Source organism: Schistosoma haematobium, chromosome ZW, assembly GCF_000699445.3.
Source record: "Schistosoma haematobium chromosome ZW, whole genome shotgun sequence".
In the NCBI taxonomy this organism is placed as follows: domain Eukaryota; kingdom Metazoa; phylum Platyhelminthes; class Trematoda; order Strigeidida; family Schistosomatidae; genus Schistosoma; species Schistosoma haematobium.
The window spans coordinates 49,969,562-49,994,838 of record NC_067195.1 but is presented as its reverse complement, the minus strand read 5'-3'; the positions used below and the strand labels follow the sequence as shown (position 1 = coordinate 49,994,838).

The following is a 25,277-nucleotide window of genomic DNA, read 5'->3' as shown; positions in this document are numbered from 1 at the left end:
AATTTTGAATGATGACTTAGGGTTGGGAGTTAAGGTTTAATGTAAGAGTTTTGGTTAGAGTGTAAAAATACATTGTAACTGTTCAAAAAAAATACTTAATCGCACGACTAATTATACTTGGGAATATATAAGTGAACTTTAAGTGATGCTAAAGATATTAAGAGAATACATGCTGATGTTTTGAATAAAGTCAAGATGTTGTTGCACGCTTCAATTTTCATAATGTGGGTTATTTTACAAAATTTGGTTATTGATTTGAAATATTTGAAGCTTCTAGGATAATTTGAAATACATGTCTCTTATTCTCGAGTGTTTGCATGTTTATGAATTTCAGGTAATTTTGTAACTATGTATTTGTAGATGTTACTTAAAGTTTGGTAAAACGTAACCTATCCATCAGTGTTTGTTTGTTCTAGGAGAAACTCATGAACAGCTACCTTATTTTTTAATTGGTCTATCAGTTGAATATTGAACTAATCTTTTTCTACATAAGTGAATTTATTCCAAATGTTTAATAATCTTTCTAAAAAACGTGTCGCACAACTTATGTATCTTTTGAATTGTTTTTCATTGTACTATATTTCGACAATTTAAACGAAATATAAACCCATTAATACTTGATTATTTCACACTTTAACATATTATTGTTAAATATTTGTAGTAAATTTCACTTTACTTACTTAAATCGTAAAAATGAAATTAGACATGCAATTCAAAAGTTTACTTTGAAAGCAAAATTGTAGTGTCGGTTACTATGTTAAGCCCATGTAACTTATTCTAGCTTCTGGACACGCCAATCTATTTATTCTTCTTGATTCACGTTTCAACCTTGGTAATTATTCATTTATCAACCCTGACTGTTTTTATATGTGCGCATATGTGTGTGTACATTTTATCCTACTCATCATATGTCTGTAGCTTATTTTTGTGTGACTATAAATATTAACACTCGGTTGAGTTGGCTCACATGCCATCTCCACCGCACGTCATTTCACTTTGCTCTTTTCTCTTTGGTTCATTCGCTTCGTTCCTCTAATTGTCTGTCCAGATCAATGAGTGTACAAAATATACGTACTCAAAACTTCATTCTTGTGTTTGGCTTATTTAATTCCGTCATACACTAAAGCGGAATAAGTCGATAATAATATATACGAGGATTGGCGACATATGCATTTCGATAGCAGTCAGAAACGATCAAAGTGTAGTCAGATAATGGATCACTAAAAAAAACGAAGTTTTATGACTTTGTAAATTAATTGAAATTACTGTTGAGAAATTTCGAATCAGTAAACAATTTTTTGTTTTTCAGTGGTTTTAAGTAGTAATGTGGTGTGGGATACATATATCCATATAAGTAGTATATAACGGTTGTCAGGCATAGAATGTATTTCAGCAGAAGATCGATAAGGAAAGAACAAAAACGGGACGCGATTTGTATGAAAATGCATGAACAATGAAATCTGAGACAATGGACTGATATTTGCAAAGGAACAGTGAAGTTTGAGACGATTGATTGACATTTTGCAAATTAACTATTTACTATATGGTTCTGAGATTTTAATGAGATGTTCTGTAATTTTATGCTGAAATATATTTGGTGGTCACCCCTCGTGTTCTTGTTCAATAAAGTAACACATGATTTTCAAACTTGAAATAATTCAAATCGAAAACGTTTCGCAGAAATATCTTGATAGTCAACATCTATGGAATTCAATGCTACGACGAAATAATTGTCCAAGATCTTTTGTTTTTGCAAAACTAACAGAGTTCAATTACTGATAGACATCACTTGCAAATATTTTATTTTCCCAATAACTAATACTTAAAACATCAATTATAGAAAATAATATCAATTAAAACATGGTGTTACTGTTTTCGACTGTATTCTTTTTGCTACATTGATGTAAAAACGTGAGCTGAATAAACGTAGGAGAAGTTAAAAAGTCTATTCATACATTAATGATTAATATCGAAACAAAAGGTTGTATCCATTATTTCTAACGATGAAAAAACAAGAGTAAATTTTAATATTGAAAAAAGTAAATATATTAATAATATATTCAGCTATTGTTAGGACGTATCAAACTAATTCTCATGGACGAAGTTTTATATCATAGAATTCCATTAGATTGAAAGCCAGATTCTGTTATTGTTCATCTTTATTATATATCAAAGTAATAGATTATCAAAAGATCAGAACAAACTTCAAATTACTATATTACTAATAAACATAATTTAAAACATTCACTTCTCATGAAAGTAGAAATACAAACAACTTAAATGGATCAATAGAGAAGTATACAAAATAACTGTCAACCAACATCAATGTCTTGACAGTTCTATTGTATCGGACAGAAATTTGGCGAACTACGAAAGCAATCATCCAGAGGATACAAGTGTTTATCAACAGTTGTGTACGCAAAATACTTCGGATCCGTTAGCCAGACACTATTAGCAACAACCTACTGTGCGAGAGAACAAACCAGATCCCAGCGGAGGAAGAAATCAGGAAGAAGCGCTGGAAGTGGATAGGACACACACTGAGGGAAGCACCGAACTGCGTCACAAGACAAGCCCTCACATGGAATCCTCAAGTCCAAAGGGGAGGAAGAAGACCAAACAACACATTAAGCCGGAAAATGGAGATAGACATGAGAGAAATGAACAAGAATTGGATGGAACTAGAAAAGAAGGCCCAGGACAGAGTAGGTTGGAGAATACTGGTCGGTAGCCTATGCTCCACTAGGGATCACAGGTGTAAGTACATTAAGAAAAAAGACTAAAAGCACTAGTAACAGCGAAAATGAAATACATATTTTTTCAATCACTCTTGTTGTAGAACACATCAGTTTTTAAAAGTGAGGAATCGTTTAAAGGTAGGCTTAATTAATCTAGTGTTTCAGTAGATTATAAATAAAGTAAATTATAAGAGTATTGTTTGTGAAATACTTTTCCCACAACTTATTAAAATAATTGATAATGTAATTATATTTTGACGAAATCAACTTTTTCTATGTGAATCTTTTTATTATTTATAATAGATTCGTTTATTCAAATAGTTTCATAAAATCCTAATCAGTGTTATACCTAAATTATAAGGATGGAGTTATAAAGTAAATGTGGTAAACTTAAATAATGGGTAACAGGGGAATCCAAAACAGCTTTTGCTCCTTGTTTTAAGATTGTCAGCTGAATGTACTCGAGTCTCAGTATCGATGTTCATATTGAAACTTGATATCAATATCTTTCTTTTCAAAGTAATACGGGACATATCCAAACATCCACTGGCTTATACAACGTAGTGAATTCTAATTTATTTTAAATCGTTATTTGAACCTTGTCGATAATATTATAAACAGCAGTTAATCAGTCTCTTTTGACATATGTACATCATGTAAGGATTGCGATGGTATTGCTAATCCCTCCCAAGTAATTTTAGACGCAGTGTGACTGCATCTGTCAATATCGAGGAAACATGCTAATATTGTTTATATTCCGAAAGGAGACTGATCATTTAGTTTTAATTATTAACAGGAAGATTCAAACAACAACAAAATTAAGGTGAACATTTGACACTTTAGATGAAGGATTATTACTGAATACGACTAAAATGATATCCGAAGCAATAAAAACATAGAGACTACCAGTACATTTGTATTTAAAAAATTCTTTAAAAAACTCAGATCAAAGATCTTAAGATCCTAATTTCGAACAATTGATCACTTCTAAACAAATGAGACTTTATTTGGTCATCGGTTTATACCTTAATTTTTTAGTTGATGGAATATCTGAAACGGATTTTGAAGTACCCGATAAAAATCACACATTATTGGTTAATAATTTACTTATAGAAAATAATATCACAAATCATAATTATATTAATATGATAATGAACACACCTGAGAAATTCAGTTATTTTATTGAACAATTAAAGTGTTTAACATATGAACAATGGAAAATAGTATACAATTCATGGGAAGAAAGTATTCAAACGAGAGAAATTAGGTGAGTACATTTCTTTGTTAATACAAATAAATGAATATTTAAATGTAAAAGTTCTTATTCAGACATTCGATAAAACAAACAAAAAAAACGAAGAAATATTTAATATCAAAAGAAGGTTATTGTGGATATTATAGCAATCTCAAGAGTTGAGATCATGAATCAATTAAAGATACACAACATGGGAAACCTGGAAGCACTGGACGACCATGTCGTCCTAGTATGAGATTCCTCAGCAGTGCGCATTCACGAACCCGCCCCGACAGATTCCAACACAGGACCTGTCGTTATCGCGAGCGAACGCTTAACCTCTAGACCACTGAGCCGGCCCGCATCCAACGGTGTCAATGTCTAACTTCAACTAATTCATGAAACTGAGCGACACATTCACTATTGTCATCAGTGGTGACCTCTGCGCCGCATCCAACTATGTTAATTTCTTACTTCGACCTTTTCAAGAAATATTTGTTTTCAATTTTTTTTATTATAGCTTTGTATGAATATTATTATAATATAAATTTTGTCCTTGTTTATTCGTTTCGTGACAAATATGTATCTTAATTTAGTACTTGCCGATTACTTTAGTTAACAGATTGTCACATTTATTTGTGCCTGTTCATATGTTATGGTTCTTTCAATACACATTATATTTCTTAGGTCTCGACAATTGACCTGGTTACGTGCTACTATTATGATGATAATAAAATCGTTAAGAAAACATACACTGTAGCGCTTGGTTGTCTTGTCACAAAATATTAACTAACACGTGGATTACAAACAAGGATAACACATATCATGTTACCTAATTAGAATAAAACTAAGTTATAAGGTGACGTTAATGTTATGAAGTATATTAGTAAATGAAAAATCCACTAAAGACAGTACTATTCACTAATGAACACCAGTTTAACGACCACAAAAAAAGCATAGGAATGGATAAATTATGTATGGTCATTAACAAAATAGGTTTTACAATTTACATTAACAACATAGTTACAAGAATCATGGCACACATTTTCTATTACATACAATGATCAATATATATTACACATATACTACAAGAACTTTAACTGTCAAACTTTTCTTCAGAAATTTAAAATCGTTGTAACAAGAGCATCAACTAAATGAAACTTTAGAAAATAAAAATTCACTTTTAAGACAATTAAATTTAAATATTTCTAGTTTAGTTCAACTGTAAGATACATCAGTGATTGTTATAAGTATTGAAGCTTATAGTTTGTTTATAAACGTGATAGTCAGAATGAAGTTGTATATGACTAACTGAAGAATGTCGAGATTTCTAATCTATTATAATCTCTGAAATTTATTTTGAGACAATAATTTTATTTCATCTGATATATTTAGTAACTACAAAGTATATGTTGTTAGTGAAATTTTAATATTGTATTATTATTAGTAGTAGTATTAGTGTTAGTATTAGTATTAGTATTAAACCATGGAAACATATATCGTTTAGACTGATCATTTTCTAAATATATCGATAAACCGATGGATTAATCTATTTTATTCACTAGATAATAGTGTTTCAGTGATAAATTAATCAAGGTAAACGACTATTAATTTCGTAATAATAATATGTCCAAACCATTCTTGTTTATCAATAATTTTTTGTATTTTACTTCTCTTTGAACCGTAATTCATGAGACTGTTCAAATACAAAACTTGTTAGAAGAAAATACTTTATGTTCTACATGGGTACAGAATACAGTGTCAATATATTTTTATTTATGTGAATTCTGGTTTATTTTACAGAAATTTTCTTGAAAATGTTATGTTGGAGGTTCAAACTGAATCATCGATAATCTTTATCATAAATCATTTTATTGTTAACGCAAAAAATGAATATAAACAACTTAAATGGATTAACTATCTTAGTATAGTAAAGAAACCAACCATTGAGTTTATGAAAGAGATCAAGGTAAATTTTACTTGTTTGTTAATTCTAAATTAAACTATATTAAAATAGTCTGTACAAATACTTTTAAACATCAAACACATTTCAGTTATCATAATCATACTGGAAGATCTCTGTGCGTTATGGTTAAAAATGATGGACTGATAATCCATTCTCAAATTATTATGCACTAACTATGCTTAATTATAGGAACTGAATAAGTACTGGCTACTGAATTCGAACCCAGGACCTATCAATCTCGCGCTAGGTGCTTAACCAACTAGACCACTGAGCCACGCAACAAACGGTGTTAATATCTAACTTCAACTAATTTACGAAATTGAGCGACACATCCACCATTGTCATAAATAAGTTACTATCTCAAATTAGTTAAGGTTGCTAGGGACGGTGTAAGTGTAATGTAACAGAAGGCAGAGAGGTTCACTTAGCGGATTCATCAATAAAAACTATCGGACCTTTGAAGTTCGTTTAATCTCACTTGTGGAATAGAATATACTTACAAGTTCAAGCACATTTAATTTATTACGATATTTAACTGGTACAAATATTTCATTAGGCTTTCTTAACCTGTAAGTTTTCGGAGTTGTACAGGAATCTAAACAGGAGTTAGTGATCAGATAGAATGTATGGATGGCATTCACTAGACTATTACTTGGGGATGAGGAATCCCACTCTGAAACTTTCACCAGGCAGTTTAGGAGGTTCTAGGTAGCATGCTTATAGTCTCTATGTTGACTGGTTTATTGAATGGGATGGTTATAAGAGGGACAGATACAGAGGGCACCAATTGCTAGTTTATGGACAAAGCCTTCAATTTCATTACATTCATGTATAGATAGTGGCATGATAACTCTAAAAAATATTAAATCACTTGTGTTATCATGCATTGTCGGGTTGCGAACTTACTGTGACCAGGAGTGCATGTTAATTGTTGGTAAGAACTCATCATTACATGACTGACAACTACTGGTATTTCAATGTAACTGAAATCTTCTTTATTAACCTCAGCATTGAAGTTTAGATCAGCTGCATGTATAAAGGCATCAACATTAAGATCATTCACATTGTCCAAAGTATCCGTGACTCTGTATGTACATCCCAGGAGAAGATTGTGATTCGGAGTGTTGACTGATATTTAGACCGATTCAAATAAACTTTCCAAGACACCATTATCAACCTTACTAGTTGTCGGGGAATCCAAGGCATATATAAGACAGCCACCCAAAAGTTTAATTTCTCTATTACAGAGATAGAACTGGTAGTTCTGGATATTTAATTCCGAATCAAACATTGAGGGAGAGCACCACGTTTCAGTGAAAAGTATGAAAAAAGGTTTGGATAGTAAAGCTAAGGTTCATAAGGCTGAAATCTTATTTATGAGTGAACGGTAATTGATAAGCAATTAGTTTAAAAAGGAAATATGGAGTGTACACAACGAGAACTTTGTTATCGATGTTATGTATTTTAGAGGTGACTAAATTTTTTTTTTTTTTTTTTTTTTTTTTTTTTTTTTTTTTTTTAAAAAAACTTTTTTAAAAAAGGGACGAGAGATTTTTAATTTTTATTTTTTTTTTAGGTAACGTGAACATATTTGCTGAAATTGAGTTAGTGGATGGTTAAGAACGTTACCTGCCTGTTGATGTTGAGTTAATGGTACGTAACCTAGTAGTCCATCATGTCCATCGGAAAAGTGATAAGAAGTTATATTTTGCGAATTCAACTTATAAAAAGTTTGGGTACAACCGTGTGACACTTTGTTCCTTGCATTTTGTCCAAATACTGGGTTTAGCTACATGAAGATTGAGGTGGGCGTTTCGTGTGTCAGCTGTAAAATATATATTTTGTTGATTTAGAAAGTAGGATTTTGACAAGTCACCTTCTACTAAAAGGTAGTTAGAAGTCAATTCATTTGTATAATAATGCGTAAATACTCTAAGCAATACTGGTATTGATGTTATTAAACAGAACTATTCGAGGTTTTGTAATGAATAGGCGTGTTACATAATTGTGGAGTGGACATTTTGATATTATCATCGAGTACATGCCATCAGAATTGTCAATAGCCAATTTGACTACTGTATGACTATAAAATGCGTGGAAAACTATTAAAGAAAGATGGTTTTAAATATTTTAATATGTTGGTGATACAAATATGGAACATTGTCAAAGTTTCCTAGATTAGGATTTATCTATTTTTGCAATAACTGATGTAACCTAAGGCGGTGTGCTGAAATTAATACTACGCATTAATAAGGTAACGTTGGGTATATCAATGAAGAGTCAAACACACTATAAAAAACTGGAAAATATTTAAAAATTCGACGATATTTAGCCGTTACTTTCAAATAGTAAGCACGTATTCAGTACCAAAACACCAAGTACAATGTCATTCATATTCAGTAAAAACCGTTAGCTACAGCGCATATGCACACATTTATCATTTTCTTAATCCGAAACAATTAGTTTCTTGGATCTATTCTCAAAGCTTATTTATATAACTCAAATAATTTCTGTGTTTATTGAACTACCCAACTTCTTGAGCCAGTAATTTTATTAAAACACAGATTGATTTGTTATACAGAGTAAACGTGTGTCAACGGTAATTATAACCATACAATACGATTTCAACTTGTAATTAATATTATTTGATTCCGATGGAAGTAAACCCTAGTCTTTCTATATGTAACTATGTATATTTGTTGATTACATGTAACCTCCATTCATCTAACCTTATTGTACTTCTATAAATAATTAACAATTAAATATTTATTTCGATAATACTTTTATACATTAATATTATTCAGGATGACTATTGAATTCATTTCATATATCTTTTGTTCTTAGAGCTTGTTAACAGATGATTTATACAATCATACAGTTTATTATGTCAGTTCAAGTATAAAGCGTTTTTGTGAAAATCATCCATCATGTATGAAATCTCAAATAATCAAAGAAATGGTAGACATTATTGAAAATGCAGTTGATTTAGAAGACAACATAAAGGTAATCATTTAAAATGCCATTAATCTCTCATGCAATATTACTGTACTATGATTTGTTGGGACTCTTATTATATGTTCTTTTCTTTTGTTCATATTTTCCATATGTTTTTGATCTTGACGTAAATTTTATACCCGTCACTCAATTAAATTTTTGAAAAAAATCCTTAGTTGTTGATTAACAAATCGATCATCTTAGTAGTTGAACTAATGAGTCGATCTAAGTTGGACTACCACGGAAAACGGAAGCAGTCGACTGAAGTTTCGTCCAAGTATGGGACTTCTCAACAGTGCGCATCCGCGATCGCGCACACCAAACTGGAACTAAGGATATTCGGTATCGCTAGCGAATACTCAACATCTAGACCGTTGAATCGGCATTCAGTGGTATCAATGTCTAGCTTCAGTCGATCCACGGTCTTATGCGACCCTTCGTCAATTAACTGAAGTGGATAACTGTCACCACATGACACGGATTAAACTAGCTTCAAAATGAATTTACTAGAGTTTTAGTGAGAAGCAGTGACCGATGTGGTTATAGTAATTCGGTTTCCAATGAATATGATCGACATACTAATTTTTGCTTTGTTAATGATCACCACAATCTTCACGAATCCTCATTCTAATGAAAGTAATTATCATTTATTTCTATTGTCAATGTAAAATAACAATAAATATTGTTATTATATTTTCGGTACAATATATAATTGTCAGCACAAAGTATTCCAACACGTTTCCTTAGTTCTTGGTCGACCCTTACGAGTGGTTACCAGTTACATGTTACCAGTTCAGGAATCGACATCTGAATAATGTATATTCTTTTCTATGCATATTGCCAGCAACTACGGTATCTCTGATTGAGCTCTTTTGTAATTTGTACAGTGAAATGTCATGAACTTTTCACAAACACACCTGAATAGGTTGTGCGACCAAAAAGCATAATGATATGTTAAAACAAACAAGAAAAGAGATAACTTGTTGAAATATCCAGGTGGTAGGAACAGGTAGCCTAGATATTCAAGCAGGCCGCCAATAACATTAGTAACTAACGTTATCGAATATAGAATATTCCTAAGGTTCATATTTTCACATAGTTATAGACCATTCTGTCCATCAGCATGGTGATATTCAACTTATTCAACGATTTCATTCTTCCTTATCATTTATAATTATGTATTGTTAAGAAAAAAAAGAAGTATAAAATTTATCGGAGTTATTCATCAAAACACAAACATCATAACATTCATAACGTAAAAACATTCATATCACCTATTAATTAACAAAATACCTAATAAGTATACTGCTATTAATCATAAGTTTGTTGTTTCAGTTTTCAATTATAAAAAAAAACTGATAACATCTTTAGGGGAAGAAAATTTTATTTCATGTTTGTTTTAATTAGCTATTTAAAGAGGAGGAAAAAATAATGTTTGATCATGTTACATGTTGAAGAGGTTTAATTAGTTCCGAAATCAGATTATTATCTATACAATACATGTGAATTATCCTTAATAAATGACATTCTAACACTGATTGTTATTTAGTTTTGTTGATGCAGTAAAAAGAACAACAACAAAACATTATGAAAGGAAATGAATTCTTATCATTTCATACCCTTTATATCTTCAGAATACATACTAGTTTTTATTTCTATAAACAAGATTATTTTAAGAGTATAATTTAGTGTAACCCTTTTTTTAAAAAAATCATTTTTACATATAATCACCTAGGCAACAACAATATTTTTCATTTTTTTGGTGTGATTTTCATTTAATTCGTATTGTATTAATATTTAGTTAATCTATGTGTGATTATTATTCGACATTTGAAATGTTTAACTAAATTTTGTTAAACTTGTTAATGACGTAATAATAAATTAGTGATTTAATATATACTATTCTATGTGAAATAAGCATAAATGTAATTATATAATTTTAAGAAATAATATCGAAAAGAAAACTTTACTCTTTTTGATTTTCTATGATGACGTAATAAGTTTAGAAATTTTTATCAGATAAAATCTTTATTGTTTTATATGAACGAGAATAAATAGATGATAAACGTTAGAAATTGTTTATACTCCTGGAGTTCTAGTGAGAAGCAGTGACCAGTGGAGTTCAACCAGGTCTTTTGTGACATCCGTTGGATGCCGGCTCAGTGGTCTAGTTGGTTAAGCGCCTGGTGCGAGAATCATAGGTCCTGGATTCTAATCTCGCGAGATGCGGAATCGTGGATGCGCACTGCTGAGGAGTGCCATACTAGGACGAAACGTTCGTTCAGTGCTCCCACGTTTTCCATGGTGGTCTAGCTTCAAATGGCTCATGATTCCAACCAGTGAACTTTCTAAAATCTTCACAAAACCCCCTCTGATAATTAATCATAAACTAATATTATATGACTATTACGTAATTATATTATATGTATATTCATATTCCCTTTATTATAAGCTTTTATTGGACCGATTGATTATTATCATACGATTTACTATTTTCGAGATATTCCCAATTTATTAGTCACGATCTCCTACGATCATAGACACTTTTTGTTAGATTTTGTACATGTTATTTTCTATATTATGATGTGATGTGGTCTGATTTGTTTGTATATAAACTCATTATGTTTGAAATATGTGATTCATATCACGAAGTCGGAGATTGGTGTTCTGGACTTAAGAGGAAAAAACACCAATCGGAACTTCATACTACTCGTAATGGTGTATACGTCATTAGTTTGGTCGTGTTAATCGTATAAGCTAAGAACGGAATATTTATCTTTTCGATGACATTACAATTGGCACTACAGATAAATATAATTTGAGATGGTTAGGGGGAGTTTATAAATTAAAACTTCACTCGATGATCAGAATTTGTGTGTAGTATAGGATAATTAGTTTAAAAATAATCACAAGGCAAATATTTGTACAAATCATTTCAGTTTGTATTGTTTAAAGGCTGCTATGGTTAAACGTTACTTAATAATTGTATGAAATTAAAAGTTCCTTTACATTAATCTCTGAGATTTATGTGTGTTCTTTTAAATTGACTATCACCTTAAACATAGTTAAATTTTCAATTAGCGAAATTCCGAAATAACAAAAAGTAGTGAAAGCAATAAAGTTTTCTTATTTGACCTAAAAAAAATGGAGAAGTTTTACTAGGTTTTAATGAGTAATTGGTATTGAGAAAAACTATGATTACAGTCAATTAGGTACAAAGTATTTTTAACATTTGAAAAGGTTTTATTAATAAAATAATGGTGAAATTTTCTAAGTAATATGTTATGTAATTACTGAATTTGACCATTTATTTTTCCATTCATTAGGTTTCATTTTTAAAATTTATTTACATAATGGATAGTTTTTTCATATATGGACTAAAAATTTATTCGTAACTATAATCCTATGCATCAAGCTAAGGTATACTAACATGTCCATAAAAGTTAATTGTTGATAACCGTAGATGTAATGAAGAGTTTGTTGAAAATTACACACTAATAATATGACATTAAATGAAGGAGAAAATGGTTGAAGATGCTATATTTAATGAAGTACATGAACATAGAAAACATAATGAATGACCTCAACTTTCAGATATTAAATCTGATAACTAATTACTGATTCCTTTTTCTTCCTCTTTTCACTGCTAAAAGTTATTACTACCACTTATAATGAAAGGTTAACTGACTTAAAAACTAAGTCAGGTATACATACTATACATTCTAAATATTTCAACATTTACAAACACTGAACTTATTAATAAATGTACGATCATATCGTGTTTTCTAGAAAAAATGCATTTAGATTTAAACTTTACAATGACTTTTGATTAGTAAATTTAATTTATATCATAAAAACATGATGACAATATCTTAAAATGAATATTTTTCTCTCATTTAACTGCAAAACATTTTTTACCAGAAAAGGGTTTTGTGGATATTATGGTAATTTAGAGATTTACTTCATGGGTCAATTGAAGTTAGACCTCGGAGCACTAAATAACCTTTTCGTCCTAATGTGGGACTCCTCAACAATGCACACGGCATTCGAACGCAGGACCTATCGGTCTCGCACGCGAACGCTTAACAGATAGATCACTGAGCCAGCATCCAACTGTGTTACTGTTTAACTCCAACCAATCCACGAAATTGAGTCACCATCCACCTATTTCCTTCAGTGAATTACTATATCACAACAGATACGGCTTAGTGGCCTAGAGATTAAGCGCTTGCACTCGTGACTGAAAAGTCCTGCGTTCGAATCTCGCTTAGTAGGATCGTGGATGCGCAGTGCTGAGAAGTCCCACAGTGAGACGAAACGGCTGTCCAATGCTCCCATATTTTTCATAATGGTCTCGTTTAAATTGACTCATGAACTTAACGAAAACTTTTACAGATAAATTTTTATTTTATTTTTTGATTATTTTTCATTACCAATATAGTCATTAAAAACCCTCCAGACTATTGCAAACATTGGTAAAATTTTATCTTCTCAAAAAATCATTTCCCTTTTTCAAAAAATTTTAATTGATTATAAAATGGAATATAATGATGATTTACGATTATATTTTGGGCAAATAATTGATCATTTTCGATGTGAACAAAATGTAGATGTAAGTTTATTTTAACTACTAATGTTTTTTGTTGTTGTTAATTTTCTTTACACAATTTTTCTTTCGAATACCTTTTTCTGTTATTCAACATGGTGTTTTCATAAACGAATATTTAATGTTCATTGGATTGATAATAAAAATTTATGATCAGATAGGGGGTTAGTGGATATTATAGTAATTTAATAGTCGAGTTGATGCGTAAATTGAAGTTAGACCACCATGGAAAACCTGGAAGCACTGGATAGCCATTTTGTCCCAGTATGTAACTCTTCAGCAAAATGCATCCCCTATCCCGCCTCGCCAGACTCGAACACAGGACCTATCGATCTCACGTGCGAGCGTTTACTTTACAATAAGACAATAACGGCCATCCAGTTTTTCCAGGTTTTCCATAATGGTCTAACTTTATTCGACTCACGAATTCAACTATTAAATTGCTTAGGCTTCAATCCAACCACAGCACAACTCAATTATTTATTACTTACTTACGCCTGTTACTCCCAATGGAGCATAGGCCGCCGACCAGCATTCTCCAATCCACTCTGTCCTGGGCCTTCTTTTCTAGTTCCATCCAATTCTTGTTCATTTCTCTCATGTCTATCTCCATTTCTCGGCGTAATGTGTTGTTTGGTCTTCTTCCTCCCCTTTGGACTTGAGGATTCCATGTGAGGGCTTGTCTTGTGACGCAGTTCGGTGCTTCCCTCAATGTGTGTCCTATCCACTTCCAGCGCTTCTTCCTGATTTCTTCCTCCGCTGGGATCTGGTTTGTTCTCTCGCACAGTAGGTTGTTGCTAATAGTGTCTGGCCAACAGACCTGAAGTATTTTGCGTAGACAGCTGTTAATTGATATGGAATGTCCTAATAAACAATGAATAAAACCTGCCGTATAGTAAGACATAACTTTTGATAGAATTTATTACTTTCAATTTATATAAAGTATATTATGTTCAATTGAAATAACTCAATATCCCGTTCGTCAATCGAAAATAATTAATATTTTAGTTGATGAAAAACTGTGAGCTCATCATAATTCTTGTAAGTGTTTCGTTTTATTTTATGATTCACATAGATTCAACATTATTATTATTACCAGTATTAGTATCATTATTTTCTATGAAATAATCAGTAAAATATAAATTAAAATAGGGGGTTAAGTTATTCTTAACAAAATAATTTTCTGGAGCGGATTCATTTTTTTTCTCTTGATTAAATAATGCATGAAAATACAAACAAACAAACTACTCAGTTTTGTTTTAGCTTAAATATCTGTCGTTTTGTTTTCTCTTCTTTGCCCCTCTCTCTTTATATGAAAACAAAAATTACTAGAATATTCTATGGAATGTATTTTTGAATACTACTGAATCAAATGAATTAAGAATTACAATTTTTAATTCGTATATTAAATGTTTAACGGATGAAAAAATGAAAAAAATCATGAAAATTTTAAATAAATCTTTAGATATTCAAGTAAGTTTTATAGATTTCAATATAGATTTTGTTGTTTTTTTGTTTAAACTTCTAAATTTTAAGAAAATTGAAAGAATTTAATTATTGAACTCATGAGTCAATTAAAGGTAGATCATCATTGAAAACCTGGAAGCGCTGGATGAAAGTTTCATCTTAGTATGGGACTTCTCGGAAGTGTGCACTCACGATCCTGCCCCGCCAGATTCGAATAAGGGACCTAACGGTCTTGCACGCGAAGGCTTAACCTCGAGACCATTGAGCCGATATCCAACGATGTTAATGTCTAAATGCAACCAATCCATGAAATCGCGACATTGTCCATCATTGTTTTCAGTGAATTACTATCTCATATCAGACCCAGTTGAACTCCACTGGTCACTGCTTCCCACCAGAACTCCAGGAAATACCTCTTGAAGCTTGTCACTAGTGAGCATATGTTGATCAATATCAGAAGGGATTTTTGTGGATATTATAGAAATTTAATAGTTGAATTCATGAGTCGATTGAAGGTAGGCCACCATGGAAAACCTGGAAGTACTGGACGACGAACTTTTCATACTTGTATAGGACTCCATAGTAGTGCTCATCCAAGATCCCGCCACGCGAGATTCGAATCCAGGATCTATCAGTCCTGAAATATTTTTTTAAAAACTACGTTTGGTCAAATATTTTGAGATATCTGAAATGAAACTAAATCTATCGGTAATTAACAGAGAATTATTGTTCTGTCCTATAAATTATTGATTAACATTAACATTTACAGTTTTTCTATTGTTGTTCAAAAAAATCTGTTGGTTGGGGCTTTAGAATATAAATCAGTTTTGGCAGTGAAAAAGAAACAGGAAGTGATGAGATTTGGAAACAGATTACCAGTTTTGTTAACAAGTGTGAACCATATCATTATTGGAAAGTGCTTAATGAAATAAACATTTTAAGAGTTGCTTTCTATATAACATATTAAATGTCAAAGATGTTGTGTAAGCATGAAATTGATATTTAAACACTCGCATATTTTATTATTCGAATATTGGATATTAGTATACATTTAAATGTGACAGACCTTTATAGTTAATTTATGTCCAGTGATTTATACCTGTTACTAATGATTAATTGTACCTAAAATGTTTTTCATAATTCTTCTAATTGAACGCTAGATTCGGTTCCTTATCTCTTTCATTAACCTCCAAGCTACACAGTGACTTGAACACGAGAAAAAAGGAGCTAAATATAGGAGGAATGCTTCACTCCAAGTTTTTTTCATTTACAAAAAATCTAGGGTTTTTATAGTATTTTTGATGGTCTTGAGTTTCCGGAAAATTATATAACGCTACTGAATAGAGTATAGGTAATCATCCAATCAGAAACTCGACATTTAATGTTTCACTTTCTAGATGTTCCTGGCAAGACTTCTAGTGAATGCTGATTGGATAAGATGCTTCTCAGCGTTTTTAAAGCCTTTTTGGCTTTTTTCGAGGAGTTTTCTTGATCTCGCCAACAGTTTTTTTATTTCAAAATGTTCACCATCATTCTGATCAGAGACAACACACTAATTTAAAAGAAAATGAATTTCGCAGCTACAAAATAACTTACTTCATTAATTTTGATAATCTGTTAGTGTCTAGTCACGACTGTACATTGAAAAATATGTAGCTGAACCAGTCAACAGACATCTTCTTCAGATCCTAAAATAAAGATTTAATTTTGTAACTAGATAAGACTGGGATAAGTAAGGACTTTTTTATGAGATTAATCACGCATTTTGATAATTTTAAGGCAGTGACAAGTTCTAGTGAAAAGTCATGACCAGTGGAGCTAATCCGTGTTGAGTAGAGACAGGTATCTATCTCAGTAGAATGAAAGGTGGTCGCACAACTTCGTGGATTGTTTGAAGTTAGACACTATCGCCGTCGGATGTCGGTTTGGTGGTCCAAAGTTTGGGCGCTTGGGCACGCGAGTCCAAACATTTTGAGTTCGAACCCCGAGCGCGGAATTATAGATGTGCACTGCTGAATAGTCTCATACTAGAACGAAACGACCATCCAGTGCTCCCAGGTTTTCAATAGTGTTCTAAAGTCAATTGGCCTATGGTCCAAATTAAAAAATAGTTTGGGTAAAATAGAAGAATAGGAACCACAGTGTGCATTATTGTGACTGTCAACTTGTAGAGGAGTAGTTTTAAAGGTTATTCTTTATCTATTTTTCACTCTCAAATAGTGTGGCAACTAGATATAATAAATGAAGTTGAAATAGATTATTATTATCAGTTTGTTAAACTATGGATTGAATTCCGATCAGGCTGAGTAATATCAGGGTATTTGTTTACTTTAAGTTAATTTATTGCGATTGATTTAAGCTTTGTACCAATTATCATTTCATCGGCAAAACAATTTTATACTAATAATTGTCCTGAATTTTAACAATTGAGGATGTTGCTGTTCAGCTGTTAGGATACCAATATCGAGTATGAATTAAGTGAATATCAACTGGTATTCTCAGCTATTGATAGAGAAAATTTTATAACTCGGTTAATATTTCTATATCTTCATTCATTTTGAAGACCATGTTTAGTATGAACGGGTTTCGGGACATTGTTTAATTTAATGGCTTACATCATCAAATTATTTGAGTTAGATAGCGACTGAATATCGGGAAACATTAGACAGATGTTTCGCCATGGCATAGGAATCACTGATAATATGCACCCACAAGCCAGGGTCTTCGATAGCGTATGCGTACGCTTTAGATTAAGACCACTGAGCTGACATCTAATGGTATACACGTCTAGTTTCAATAAATTACTCATACTGAATGACCAAATTTCATTACCTGCGAAGGATAATTGTCTCAAACACGAAATGGTTCAACTCTATCAGTCATGTTAGCCACGAGTCTGTGAGTCCTAGGTTCGATTATCGATTGGTTGATGATGTCCTCTGATAAGATTTCTTATATGGGAATGAGACAACTATCCAGTGCTTTCTGAATTTTATTAGTTATCTGACTAAAATCAGTCTCTGATTTAAACTATCAAAAAACCATTTTTATTATTGTTGTTGTAATGTTTTTTTTGTCATTGAAACCAAATATCTATATGATTTTATATACAGTTTCTAATGTTAAAATAACAAGGTAAGAGTATATTTATGTAATCACAAGTGTAAATGACTTAAATTCTGTATGTTTGTATTAATTAAATAGGATTAGAAACCCAACAACAACAAAGAACACAAAAATACTTGTAACATATAATGCATAGAAATGTTACATACTGTCTAAGAAATATGATTAATTCTACCTAAGAGATAATTAATATTTATGAAGATAAGAGATCTAGAAAATTAACAGTATCTTAAATGACTCTTTTCTGTTCTATATATTTCATAATTTAAGTTATCTGTTATAATCTTGAATAAGTATGTGATTAATTTTGCCAAGAATATTGAATTGGATTGTTGTTATGACTACTAAACAATGTTCCTTTCATAATGACTGAAGAGTTTAACAAAAGAAGGTATTTCCTGGAGTTCTAGTTAGAATCATTGACCAGTGGAGTTCGACCGGGTCTGCTGTGAGATAGTAACTCATTGAAGACAATGGTGGATGTGTCGCTCAATTTCGTGGATTATTTGAAGTTGGATATTAACATTGTTCGATGTTGGCTCAGTGGTCTTGAGGAGAAGCGTTAGCTCGCGATACCGATAAATCCTGTTTTCGAATCTGGCGGGGCGGGATCTTGGATGCAAACGTCTGTGAAGTCCCACAATAGGACGAAAAGGAAGTGCTTCCAGGTTTTCTATGTTGATCTAGCTTCAATTGACTCATGATCTCAACTATTACCGAGATTTACATAAAGCCAACGGAATAAGAGCATATTTGAATAGATAAATATAAGAGATTTATGTTGATAATAGATTGTGTTTTATTTTTATCTGATAACCAAATCCACTCTCAACAATCTTAACAATTCTGAATCAACCAGAATAATGTTCCAATGGATGAATGAAATGTATGAAGGGTCGGCGTGAAATATCTCAATCCAATCTAAATTTTATTAAAATATACTGGAATAACTTGATCTTCCGCAAACTCTTAGTTACTCATTAATAAGCAATTCCTATAGACGGACTAAGTCGTTATTCTTTGTTCATAAGCTTTTATTACTTTGCCAACTGAAAGCAATATGACAAAATGCAACATATGCGTATTCGCAAATGTTGTTGGCTGAATCAGTATGAAATGTTTATATTTAACCGAAACTGAAATAATGACTCAAAACATCAAAAATATCAAAAAATGATTTGATTAGGCATGTAAACCTTTATATCTATACAGATCAATCATATTATAACAAATAAAAATCAGTCATTTAGAATATTCTCATTTGTATAGGACAGGGGTTTTCTTGAATCATTCATTTTTAGTAAACAGTTCTTAATAGTCTGTTTTTCAAATAGAACAATTTCTAGTGTAGAGTATAAAACTGATGGTTACCGTTTGAAAGGAAAATCAAGAAATTTGATACGTGATAATACGTAAATAGGTTTCTCGATTTTTAGTCAGCTTTACTGATTTTTCAAACAAATTAATGACTTCACTCTGATTTAGGATCAAATAAAACAGTGATTAACTACCTGTACATGCACAGTATGCACATAAGTAAATTTTGTTTAGAATTTGTTTATTTCAGAGAACAGCTCATAGTGAATGGAAAAACCCGCTTCTCACATGCAAAAAATTAGCTAAGTTTAACGTCTCACTGAACGTATATTACATTATCTTAGTTTTAATCTTATCTTTTCTGTTCATATTAATACTAGTAAACATTCCGTTTGACAACATATTTCTCATCTAAATTTATTTTTGAATCCACTTATGCATATACTCATTTTTAACCTTAATCCTAACATTTCTAGCCAAAATGAATTTTAACATTTGTCTTTCCTACTTTTACATCTTCATTGAAGAAGTTTAAGTGGTAGTATTTTGAACATTCTTATATATTTCTGCCATCAGTGAATAAACTAACAAAAAAAATAAGGAAAAAAAAGAATTGAAACGTTTTGCCAGTATTACAATAGTACTTACTATATATTACTATATTTTCAGAAACACAGTATATTCTTATGGAGTAGTACAACTATTAACATGCATTTATGTGAAAATATTGTTGAAAAAACCCCATATTGTTAGTTCAATTATTATGGAAATCTACGTCAATTTATATACAGAATGTTTTCAAGTGTTATATAGTAAATTTACAATAAGAATGATTTAAAAAATTCTCTAAACCATTACAGTTATTCGGTTAACATTTAAATGGATATAATTTCTGATAAGATGAATGATTGGTTTGAATAAGTTATTCTACTACTGCTTCATTAAACAAGGAAGCTAACTCAAAATATCTGAGTTATCTGTTCCTATCACCAGAAAATTTCAACAAGTTATCTGTTTTTCTTGTTTGTTTTAACACATCTTTATGCATATTAGTCCCATAAACTATTCAAGAGTGTCTGTGAAAAGTTGACGACACTTCACTGTACAATTTACATAACAGCCCAATTAAAGATATTGTGGTTGCTGACAATATGCATCGAAAAGAATATACATTATTCAGATGTCGATTCCTGAACTGCTAATATCTAACTGGTGACCACTCAATATTTGTCTCAAGGACCGATCATGAAATAAGAAATAGAAACCTGTTGAAATAATTTGTGCTGAAGATTCCGTTTTACACCAAGAATATAATACTGAATGAGACCACTAATAATAATAATAATAATACAAAACATATATATATATATATATATATATAACTAAAGCTTTGTTTTCATTCAAATCTCATTAAAACTTCTATATTGGTCACTATTTCCACTAACTAGTACAAAAATTTTGGCGGTAACTTTATTTCAGCAGTATATTGGAAACATTTTCAACGTCGTCTTGATATCTTAATGAGATGACATGAAATTTTAGAACATACCATTTAAAGTTGAATTCACCTTAAAGAAAGCAAGGATATTTACATAATTGCTCTGCTGTTCCAGTTTGATAATTGCTGCACTATCAATAAACACACAAAAGACCTAGATAAATTTATTGTTTAAGAATAGTTTTCAGTTAACAAATATATTTATCATGATAGTAAACTTTACGACACATTATTGTAATACCAATGTAATATACCAATAACTCATGATGTATATCGTTACATCATCAGCTGCAAATCTCAACTTACTAGTGATTTTTTATAAACTATTAATTTATTAGTAACATATAGATACATAATAAAACTGATTATAAGCTAATTAGTAACTATTCTACCATGAAATAGAAAAGGATGGCCAGGTAACTGTGTCTGTTGTTTTTATTTATTTATATTTTCTCTGAAAGTAAATAAAGAAAGTGGAATATCAAAATTATTTATTAATGTTTTCTAAAGAAATTGATTTCCTGAAATTTTCTTTAAATCTTACTTCCTTTCAAAACGTCATTCATTTTACCGATTTATTTATTTATTTATTTTCATTGTTCTCAGATTCGATCATATATGATATGTAAACTGGTTAGTTTATTCAAAACACATGATCCTTCTAAAAAGCATTTACAATTAATAGTTTATAAATATGAAAATGAAATTATTCAATTAAATAAAGATAATGGATTTCTCTTTATCATCAGAAATTCTGGATATTATGAATGGATTCAAAAAACCAAATATGTAGGTTCTTTTATATTATATTTTTATTTCTGAATTTGTATCTATCTATTTAGCAAACTAAACTCTTGGAAATAATCAAAATAACCCATAGTGTCATTGAATAAGAAAAAGAGAATTCAGCGGAGAAAGTTTTCTTTTCGACGTAATCATTTATTTAAGCTGTACATTGGTGATGCAATTTTTTTCCTATCCTCTTATAGACATACATTTTCCATAAAACTATATATACGAATGTTCAGCTTAAGTAAACGATTTTGTCGAAAAGAAAATTTTCTTCGCTAAACTCTTTGAAATAATCCAAATTTAAATATTTTGTTTTATGGAAAAAAAAATCTATATGATTACAATATTAAAACAGATAAGATTCTATATCTAAACATTCATTAAGTACTTTAGTGTACTAAACGTGTGTAACCTATGCAGAAAGTATTCATCACTGCTATGATGGGAAGAAAAGTCAAAATTCGATTGATTTACTCATTATGAGTTTTGTTCAAGATTACTCCCGTTTTGATTCAATGTGACGATTATTCAGTGTAGTATTTCATTTGTTTTCTCATATGATACTTTATTCTGTATAATATACGATATACTTGGATGTCGGCTCAGTGGTCTAGTGGTTAAGTGCTCGGGCGCGAAACCAGTAGGTCCCGGGTTCGAATCTCGCAGGGGCGAGGTCGTGGATGCGCACTGCTGAGGAGTCCCACAATAAGACGAAACGGCCGTCCAGTGCTTCCAGGTTTTCCATGGTGGTCTAGCTTCAACTGACTCAGGATCTTAACCATTAAAATTACTACAATCTCCACAAAAACCCATCTGATACTTGTATTTAATTGACATGAACTATGCTCAGTATGTGATTTGTTATAACTGAGTATTTTTCATATATGTGACTTCATCCTAATTAATAATCATCAAAGTGTGTGTACAATCAATATATAAATGAATGTGCTTTCGACTACGGTTGTCGTCGTTGTGTTTTGAAATTAATAAATCTTCACTTATACCAGTCCTGATGTTCTTACTTTTGCGTCGTGGGAATTGCAGAGGTCCCTCGTTCCGAGTAAAAGTGATAGGCGTTTCCGACACAGTCAGCGACGACCAGATATAACAAGTAAGCATTCCATTCACAAGTTATAACAATTACGAACTCTGATAAGTAAATAACTTAATAGTAATTCATTACTGACTAAAATACTTATAGATCAATCAAGATAGGAGTATATTTCAGAGACAGGTGAACTTTTCTTGAACAGTAAAATATGATTTAATGTTATTTGTTGATGTTGATTGTACATATTTTATCAAAAACGAACTGTATTATATTCAGTAATACAGTGAACTTTAACTTATATTAATCTATAAAGAACAATACTAACTATCATAGAATAATAACTAGTTTATTTCACTGGCTGTTGTTTTCAAAGTGCATTTTTTTATTTATAAATCAACTGTTAGACAAATTGATCAAAAATATATTGAAAATTGAAACGAAATTTTCGCGATTTCGAATTACGGTAATCACTTAGCTTCGTTAAGACACATCAAGACAAAAGCTATTAATAGGATTCGAGTACATATGTACATAGGGAAAAGAATGAATCGACGAGTGATATTTTAACTATCAACATTTAAGCTAGAAGGAGATATGTGCGTAGGCTGTTACATGTGATCAAGCGTACATGCTTATAAAAACAAGATAGTGATCATAATAGTACAAAGAAATAGATGAATTGCTACTGATCGAATAACATTGTCTGTTAAGTTAATAAAAAGGCTTAACAAAAAATTAACCATAATCGAAATTAATTTTGGGAGAGTTGCTATAGTATTACCGCTGTTTTAAAATACTGAATTCGTTATTTAAAGATCAACTGATTAACTGTCGAAATATATTTTTAGATAACAATTTCTGAGAAGGTAATCATCACTAAATTGACTTAATAATTATTTTAATAAATGAATACACATATTTACTAGGGTTTTGTTGACGGAATTATAATCAGAAAATGGTAACTTATGGCATTTTGATGCTCTGAATGTACAAACAAATCTTTAATCCAAACTTATATTTCATACATAGCATAAGTGTTGTATTGAACTTTTCAAACTCATTGCTAAATGTAAAATATTTCATCAGTTGCTTTGAACATTAACAGATTAATAAAGAACAGCTTATAAGTGATTTCTATCGCTAAAAACTTCTGTACAAGATTGATTTTTGTATTATATTCTACTTTCTAATAGAACACACCACTGTCACATTGGATCAAATTATAGACATTTATGATTGACTACCTTCAGTGACAAACTATTCTGAATTCAGTGACCACTAAATAAGGTTTGAAATTTACTATTAGTTATTGATGAGATAGGAGGAAACAGTAATATCTATTTCTGGTCGTTTCACTTAATCTTTATTCGGTGTTTGAGTGTCTTACCAAATATTTTCTTTACAAAGTAATGAGTTCATTTAAACAGCTTTTTAATGAAACATTCCTTAAAACATTCTAGTAACTTTAAACTGTGTAGTTCACTGTACTTTATTATTGAAAACTTTTCTGGACAAAACAGTTTTTCTAATTATGTAGAAAAGCAAATGTTCTGAATTTATATATCTTACAGTAAATACATTTAGAAACTTACAGTTTATTTTGTTACAATGATAATTACCAATAACGTTTCTATATAAAATGACTCCAGTTCAAAGTTTCCAAGCAAAATATTACTTTTCTGTAATGATCACAGACGTCAAATGAAGATAAATATTTATATAACCAATGTTTATACCAGATCGAGTATACAAAAATTCCTACTAAGTTATGCATTCTTCAGGACAAACTAAATCCCATCGATTATACTGAAAGATGAAAAATCACTATCGAGATGTTCATTATGTACTGTTTAATAGTTGGATGAAATCTGCTATTAAAAAAAAATCCGTCTAAACTCTTTGGTGAACACTGAGGACTACAGATAAACACTACGAAGGAGTAAATGTTTTTCTTCACACATTTACTTCAGTTGTCGTACTATACTATTCTACTTGAAATGGTTCTTTTTATTCACTAAATCTTCTTAAGCTACTTATTTGCATAAAACTTAAAATCATCATAACTAATATTGAGTGATTCTTATTAAGTACTATAATAACATAAAAATGGGATTTAATCAGTTATTAACCACAAAATAAAAGGTTTTAATACAGGCACTTCTAATCCCTCATTTCTCCTAACCATTTTTTTAAAATGATTGTTCACAGTCGAAAAAACCTTAATAACTATTCATATTTAAACCAATCGAAAAACATACAACATAATAAAATAGTTGAGTTTATGAGTCAATTAAAGCTAGACCACCATGGAAAACCTGAAACCACTGAACAGCCATTTCGTTCCATAATATGGGATCGCTCAGCTATGCGCATCCATAATCCCGTTTGCGCACAAAACCGAAGGTCCTGTATTCAAATCTATAGTATTCTAATTGTCGTATGAATTAGGAATTCCAGGATTAACGCAATTGAATTAAGAAGACACAGG

The 25,277-nt window shown here is 30.9% G+C and overlaps 1 protein-coding gene across 1 annotated transcript in view; it reads left to right on the top strand.

Annotated features, from left to right (window-relative positions):
• MS3_00010414 (uncharacterized protein) overlaps positions 1-10,387 on the top strand; it is a gene marked incomplete at its 3' end in the record, with an annotated part of 49,282 nt that extends 38,895 nt beyond the window's left edge. Inside the window, exons 6-9 of the mRNA XM_012938735.2 lie at positions 3,777-4,005; positions 5,776-5,941; positions 8,783-8,941; positions 10,340-10,387. Of these exons, the coding sequence (XP_012794189.2) occupies positions 3,777-4,005; positions 5,776-5,941; positions 8,783-8,941; positions 10,340-10,387 (602 nt within the window). The remainder of the gene's footprint in view (positions 1-3,776; positions 4,006-5,775; positions 5,942-8,782; positions 8,942-10,339) is intronic.
• Positions 10,388-25,277: the final 14,890 nt, after the last annotated feature.